The 7,500-nt window shown below is 46.3% G+C and overlaps 1 protein-coding gene across 1 annotated transcript in view; it reads left to right on the top strand.

The window, feature by feature from the left end:
- The window catches only part of jmjd1cb (jumonji domain containing 1Cb), a 97,447-nt gene that overhangs the window by 88,381 nt on the left and 1,566 nt on the right, over positions 1–7,500 (top strand). Inside the window, exons 18-31 of the mRNA XM_034558372.1 lie at positions 840–1,054; positions 1,149–1,301; positions 2,618–2,707; positions 2,841–2,965; positions 3,175–3,409; positions 3,521–3,738; positions 3,846–4,196; positions 4,296–4,464; positions 4,555–4,645; positions 4,856–4,986; positions 5,365–5,487; positions 5,893–6,032; positions 6,129–6,296; positions 6,788–6,919. Coding sequence (XP_034414263.1) covers positions 840–1,054; positions 1,149–1,301; positions 2,618–2,707; positions 2,841–2,965; positions 3,175–3,409; positions 3,521–3,738; positions 3,846–4,196; positions 4,296–4,464; positions 4,555–4,645; positions 4,856–4,986; positions 5,365–5,487; positions 5,893–6,032; positions 6,129–6,296; positions 6,788–6,919 — 2,341 coding nt within the window. The remainder of the gene's footprint in view (positions 1–839; positions 1,055–1,148; positions 1,302–2,617; positions 2,708–2,840; positions 2,966–3,174; positions 3,410–3,520; positions 3,739–3,845; positions 4,197–4,295; positions 4,465–4,554; positions 4,646–4,855; positions 4,987–5,364; positions 5,488–5,892; positions 6,033–6,128; positions 6,297–6,787; positions 6,920–7,500) is intronic.

Here is a 7,500-nt window from a genome sequence, read left to right as displayed (position 1 = left end):
GAATAGCACAGCTTTAGAGGAGGAGAGAGGAAGGACCCTGCCCTAGCTACAACGCATAGATTATTCATCATACGGCTTGTGCACTATGTACTGCTTCTGTCTGTGTTCTCTCAAACATGCACATTGAACACACACACACACACACTTGAGTTGGATAAGCAGCAGCTGCAGTCTGGGGTCTAACAGGGTGAATCTGCCAAAGAGGATTTTCTGCTCTATAATCTTTTCCTCTCTGCAGAACTGCTGCTGCTGCAATCCCACTCGGCCTCTCTCTCTCTCTCTCTCTCTCTCTCTCTCTCTCTCTCTCTCTCCTCCCCTTCTCTGCATCCTCACTTCTAATGATTGCTCTCCCTCACCCTATCTCACCTCCTCCCTGTCTGAGCCATAACTATTCACCTGAGCTGACTGGGTCGTTTAGGGACAGCACAGACTGTGAGAGACGGCTTCACATTCTGACACGCGCTGGCTGTAAATCATTGCCCACCTGTTTGAAAACGTGGGGGGTGTATACTTATAAGGATTACGTATGTGTATATATAATATACATGTACACATTTTTATATCCGCTCACCGTAGGAGTACGTTAGGTATTAAAAAAGATGTGGAAATACAAAGATACATCAGGATGAAGAGCATGCTTGTAGTGCAATATTAATATTTGCAGCTGCATCTTTTGAATATGCAGCAGGAGTAATGACTGTGTGTAGCACTCAAATGGATGCAATGAAATGAAAAGGTAAAGCATTAGTGTGCTGTTGTCCTGCTACTCTCATCTTCATGTCATGCTTTGCTCTTTACTGGACCAACTGTGTCCTAGTAACCCGTTTCCTCCCATCCAGGCTGTCCTACAGTAAAAACGGAGTCCTCCGGATGGATGGCTTTTCCAATCCGGACCAGTTCGACGATGAAGCCCTGTCCCTGTGGGTGCCCGGGCTGATGGAGGAGAGCCAATTGGACCAAACCACAGCCAAGTACATCCTCAGCTTCATAGGAGACAAGTTCTGTCAGATGGTTGTGACCGAGAACAACGCAGCCACCTGGATCAAGAAGGATGGTGAGCTGTAGTTTCAAAACGGCTCACACTTGGATTCAATAACCCACACCACTTTTTTTTTAATAAAATGTATCCTGTTTTGTGTGCATTTCAGCCAAGTTGGCGTGGAAGCGAGCGGTGAGAGGGGTGAGGGAGATGTGCGACGCCTGTGAGGCGACGCTCTTCAACATCCACTGGGTCTGTCAGAAGTGTGGCTTTGTTGTCTGCTTGGACTGCTACAAGGCCAAGGAGAGAAGGAGCTCCAAAGGTCAGTTGTGTGTGTGTGTTTGGACAGACAAGCAGGCTGCACAGGGATTCCTGCATGCACTCGTATCACAGGGAGTCCCTGCTACCAGTCGAGAGAGGATGCAACGTGTGTCAAGTCGTACTTACTACTCTAGACTTTTTGTGCTGCTCTTCTTTTTTTCTTTTTTATAGATATACTAGCTTGGTCTAGGTTCCAAGGTTTTTGGTCCTGGACACACAGGTGGCAGTGACAGACAATTGTTAGGGGTGTCAACAGTTAAAGGACCAGTGTGTAGCATCTCGAAGGGATCAATTGACAGAAATGAAATACAATAATAATAGCCCAGAGTCACAAATTTACAAATTTTCCTCAGAGGGCTTTACAATCTGTACACATACATCCCTGACCTTTGACCTCACATCGGATCAGGAAAAACTCCCCAAAAATAACCTTTGACAGGGAAAAAAGTGAAGAAACCTTCAGGAGAGCAACAGAGGAGGATCCCTCTCCCCGGATGGACAGAAGAATAGATGTCATGTGTACAGAATGAACAGCATTACAGAGTTACAACACATTCAATGAATATGACAGAAATTATGAATAATGAGTAGTAGGCATGGACCACGATCCAGATAACCACAATCCAACAGAAGGAGGTGGGAATGTCGGCCTATAGTTACAATTACAGGCTATATGTGAAGCTAACATGTTTGCTGAAAGAAGGCTGCATGGCTCTCAGAGCAGACGAGAAAGAAGGCAAATGACTATTGGAAACGTTTTAAATTCAGAACTGATGCGTCATCTGTTTAGCTCTTGTGATCGCATCTTTATAAAGATCAGCAGTCAAACTATTTATAACCAATATCTGCTGATGCATACAATAGGAGCACCCTTAGCGATGAACTGCAGTAAACTTCGGCAAAGCCAAGACATTCAAATTTCTGCACCTCTAAATGGACATGGCGCTTCAATATGCGGCGTCAAAGCTCATTGAGTTAATGGGGCACCGGAGTAAAAGGAAAATTAGGTATATATTTTACATCATTGTGCATTTCTTTAAAATGAACCGGTTCATGGGTGTCCGGCTATCCAAAATAAAATTAACCAAAACATCCCTAGTTTTAATACAGCAAATCCAAATCTGACCCTGAAAGCTACCTGACAAATACTTGTTACTGACTTGTTTGTGGCGCGCAAACTACCACAAATAAAATAAACAAGTACAATTTACTGCATAACCTTTCCTGAAGTAACTTTGTTTGGTAATGATGGTTGTTATGTTATGATGTTATGGTAATTATGGTGGTAGTAATATAGCGGCTCTCTTGTCTAATTAGATAAAGAACTCTACGGCTGGCTGAAGTGTGTGAAAGGCCAACCCCATGACCACAAACACCTGATGCCCACACAGATCATACCTGGCACAGGTACAGTCCACCCTCTACGCTGAATATTGCAATAACTATCACACCCCGACCTGATTGTGTTCCATTTTAAAAAAAAATTTTTTTTTCTGAAATGATTCAATTCTGCGGCATCTTTTTTTTGGGGTCGTTTCAGTGCTGACAGAGTTGGTGTCTTCCATGCACTCTCTGAGAGAAAAATACAACATCAAACCCAACTGTCCCTGCACCAACAAGCAGAACCTCCTCACCAAACTACCAGCCACCAACGGAGTCTCACAGGTACCGCTGTAATCACACATCCTACAATCATAATAAAGCATTTTATAATGACTTAAATTATAATGTGATTATACGCTACTCTATTGTTCTTTGTTTGCTTTAAGTAAAAGTTGGAGTCTAACTCCAACTCTAAGAGGAGCGGCTCCCTGTCCCCCTCTGATCTCAAGTCAGTTGGAGCTCGTGAGTAACCCTCGCCCTTTCTCTTCCAGGTCCTGCAGAACGTCCTGAATCACAGCAACAAACTGTCTCTGGTGAAAGCTGAGCCGGGCTCTCAGCAGAACTCCGACCAAGGCGGAACAAAGGTGGAGACCAACGGGGGAAGCGGTGGGGAGAGCAATCCAGGCAGCGACGCAGGAAGTGCTCCCGTCACCCCGCCCGAGTCCCAGTCGCCTCTGCACTTCCTGGCAGACCTGGCCGAGCAAAAGTCCAGGGAGGAAAAGAAAGGTGAGGGGAAGGGAGCCATTTAATCCACTTCACGGCTCCTTCTAGCCTACCCCGTTCCCTCATGAAGTCTTGTAGTATACTTCACCACCAGATGTCCTCTTTCTCTCACAGAAAACAAGTTGGTGCTGCTCGGTAAATCGGTAAAGGAAGACAAGGTGGGGGACAGCCTGGAGGTCCTGCAGCAGTGTAAAACCACGTCACTGGTAGCCAACAGTACGGAGCAGGGCTCCACACTCAGAGACCTGCTCACCACCACAGCAGGGAAGCTGAAGCTGGGCTCCACCGACGCAGGAATTGCTTTTGCACCGGTCTACTCTACTGCGTCACAGGTACACACGTCAGCAAGGATGAGTTTGGGAACGAGTGGAATCGTCTGCTTTACTGCCTAGTCGTGTCAATAAAATGTTAAAATGTTGTTTTTCCTCTCTATCTATAGATGGGAAAAGGTGGGAGGACCATGCCCAATATCCTTGACGACATCATTGCTTCTGTAGTTGAGAACAAAATCCCCGCCAGTCGCCAGAGCATCGCAACCAAACTGTCAATTAAGCACGAGCCCGTCACCCTGAGCAACAACAACAGCATCCCTGCCACTGCTATCAGTGAGGATGCCAAACCAGACAGGAAGAAGTTGGCGCACGTGACTGCGGCAGTGCCCGAGGAATCGACCAATCAGTATCCAGATATTCCCCACTGCTGGTTAAACAACAGACGGCTACTGTGGCTCAAAGATCACCGCAACCAGAACAACTGGAGGCTGTTCAGAGAGTGCTGGAGACAAGGACAGGTACACATCGGTCCGACTACCAGCAGCAGCAGTCGTCATAGTAACAGTGCTGTGTTAAAGTCACGAGTGATAACAACAGCCATGTGTTTGTTTGTCCAGCCCGTGTTGGTGTCGGGGATCCATAAGCGGCTCAACGGTGGCCTGTGGAAAGCTGACTCCTTCAACCAGGAGTTTGCAGACCATCAGGGAGACCTCCTGAACTGTAAAGACCAGGTGGTGTCCAACTCCGGCATCAAGGAGTTCTGGGATGGATTTGAGGACATCACCAGTGAGTTGTTTGATCGATTAGATAGCTGCCGAGATTATGTATGTCACCACAAACCAGGAATCAGTAACTAAAGTCTTCTTACCTGTTCAGAGCGGCCAAAGTCCAAGGATGGAGAACCGATGGTCTACAGACTGAAGGACTGGCCGTCTGGGGAGGAGTTCATGGCCCTGATGCCCTCCAGGTACGCATACACAATACAAGAACAGCTTCACCCTGGAACCTATTCTCCCATGTTTTTGGGTCCGCAGCCGCTAACCGGGCTGTGCTGATGAATCTTAAGCTTTCCAACCAAAAACATAAATGCCAACCTCTAATTTGCATTTGCTGATGATAATAATACATTTCTGAAGGAGTGACTGTGAGCCCATCTGAAAGAGGTGTTTCTTTGCAGATATGATGACTTGATGAAGAACCTGCCGCTGCCAGAGTACTCTGATCCAGAAGGCAACCTCAACCTGGCCTCCCACCTGCCATCTTTCTTTGTCCGGCCCGATCTGGGGCCCAGACTGTGCTGTGCCTACGGTACGGACGGACATAAACAGCAGCACTGATAGAAATAGATTTGATAGCCTCAGAGCTCAGTAGATTAGATGAAGTTGAAAGTGCTAGTAGCTCTGCCCTAGTTAACCGATAACTCTAAACCTAACAACCATCTGGATCCCGGGTTTGATCCGTTAGATGATCATTAATAATAATAATAATAATAATGCATTGAATTTATATAGCGCTTTTCATGATACTCAAAGACACTTTCATTCTGCCCATTTACACCTCAAATTCATGTGTGTAGTTCAGAATCACTTGATCGGATCACCAAAGAGTACACGTTCAGGTCCAGGACATGTTCTAGAAGCTCTCTCAGTCCTTCTTCATATGATGCACTTGTTTGCCTCCCTGCAGGTGTAGCTGCGTCTCAGGACCAGGACTTCGGGACCGCCAACCTCCACGTGGAAGTCTCCGATGTCGTCTCCATTCTGGTCTACGTAGGAGTGGCCAAAGGCAACGGAGTCCTGTCCAAAACTGGTAAGGATTCCTAGAGTCCGTTAAGTGACCGACTTATACTGGGCTAAATACTGCGTACCGGAGGGAAAAGATCAATAACGAGATGAAGGAATGAAGAAAGGTGTCAGACCGCTTATTCTAAACTGGAGCAGCCAGAGGCAATGCTGTTAAGTACTCATTGGGACTGCTGCATCATGGGAAGTAAACGCTGAACATAAAATCTGGTATTTTTATGAACAATATTTTAAGAATCAATATCAAGTAAATGTATCCAATTCAGTCATTTATTCAGCAGAAAGACAAACAGTTATCAGGGTCTTTTGTCCGTATCACGTAGAGCATGTGGGAGTGTTGCAGCCTCAGAAACTGTGTGTGTGTGTGTGTGTGTGTGTGTGTGTGTGTGTGTGTGTGTGTGTGTGTGTGTAGGAGTGCTGAAGCGTCTGGAGGAGGAGGAGCTAGACGAGGGGGTCCGAAGGAGGCTCAAGGACTCCAGCGAGACCCCGGGGGCTCTGTGGCACATCTACCTCAACAAAGACATGGACAAAGTCCGAGAGTTCCTGCACAAGGTCAGAACTATAAAGATATAACCCATGGCTGTTTTTCAAATGCACATGTAGCGAAGTCCACCTCACCACCGCCTCTCTCTCCCACCGCCTCGTAAGGAGCAGGGATCGGACACGATGGTGGACCAGGACCCAATCAGAGAGCAGGGCTCGTACCTGAGCAGGAAGCAGCGTCAGCGGCTGCTGGATGAGCACGGAGTCCAGGGCTGGACTGTGGTTCAGTTCCTGGGGGACTCTGTACTCATACCAGCAGGGGCCATGCACCAGGTATATGGAACATTCACACTCCTCCTGTTTGCTGGAATCTGAAGTGACCGGCTGTTTCAGGACGTTATTGAGCCTTTTAAACTGTTATTTCATCAAAATTAAATCAACATACTTGTGAGGTATTTTTCAGTAGGGACCAATGGGCTTGGAGCGTCACAGTCTGCATAGGGCTATCACAACCCCCTAAACCTGGTCATTTCATGGGACGAACTTATCCTTAAATCAAATCATTTCTGGTTTAAGTGATGCTACATGCAGCCCTTTTAGTCTTTTTTAAAATTTAAATTAAAAGCCCATTTCTGCACCTCCAGATGTCACATATGTACTGTAAATCATATTGAATGTATTTCGCATTTCTAAAATATATTTTTGGGATGTTTTCACAAACTCACAAATCTGTAGCTCAACAAGACGACGTTTGATCGTGTCCACTTATCTGAGTCCCGCGGGTCAGTAACGAGTCCTCACGTCTCTCTCCGTCCCCCCGTCAGGTCCAGAACCTCCACAGCTGTGTCCAGGTCATCAACGACTTTGTGTCTCCCGAGCACGTGGCCAACTCCTTCCACCTGACCCAGGAGCTGCGGCCCAGTAAAGAGGAGGTCAACTACGAGGATAAACTACAGGTGACCTGCCATCATTTAACACCACATTGCTTTCTATTACAGTAGAGTAGATGGAGTATGAGCTACTCACTACAGTAGATGGAGTATGAGCTACTCACTACAGTAGATGGAGTATGAGCTACTCACTACAGTAGATGGAGTATGAGCTACTCACTACAGTAGATGGAGTATGAGCTACTCACTACAGTAGATGGAGTATGAGCTACTCACTACAGTAGATGGAGTATGAGCTACTCACTACAGTAGATGGAGTATGAGCTACTCACTACAGTAAATGGAGTATGAGCTACTCACTACAGTAAATGGAGTATGAGCTACTCACTACAGTAGATGGAGTATGTGTATGAGTATTGACATCAAGTCTATAACAAAAACAAATGTCGAGCTGGCAAAGCTACTGTGAACTTTTGATAACATTCTCACACTGTGTCACTGACACTGGCTATGTGATGCCTGAAGGGATTAGGACTGACTTGAGAACAGTTCAACATGTCGTTTTCAGTTAAGGTGTGAAACGGTAGCCACAACATGTTGTGACAGAACTGTTGTGAAATCTGTGACAACTCTTCCTCCTCCTCCTC

Source organism: Cyclopterus lumpus, chromosome 19 (assembly GCF_009769545.1).
Source record: "Cyclopterus lumpus isolate fCycLum1 chromosome 19, fCycLum1.pri, whole genome shotgun sequence".
NCBI classification, from domain to species: Eukaryota; Metazoa; Chordata; class Actinopteri; order Perciformes; family Cyclopteridae; genus Cyclopterus; species Cyclopterus lumpus.
The sequence above is the reverse complement of the archived record's forward strand: the minus strand, read 5'-3'. Positions and strand labels throughout refer to the sequence as shown.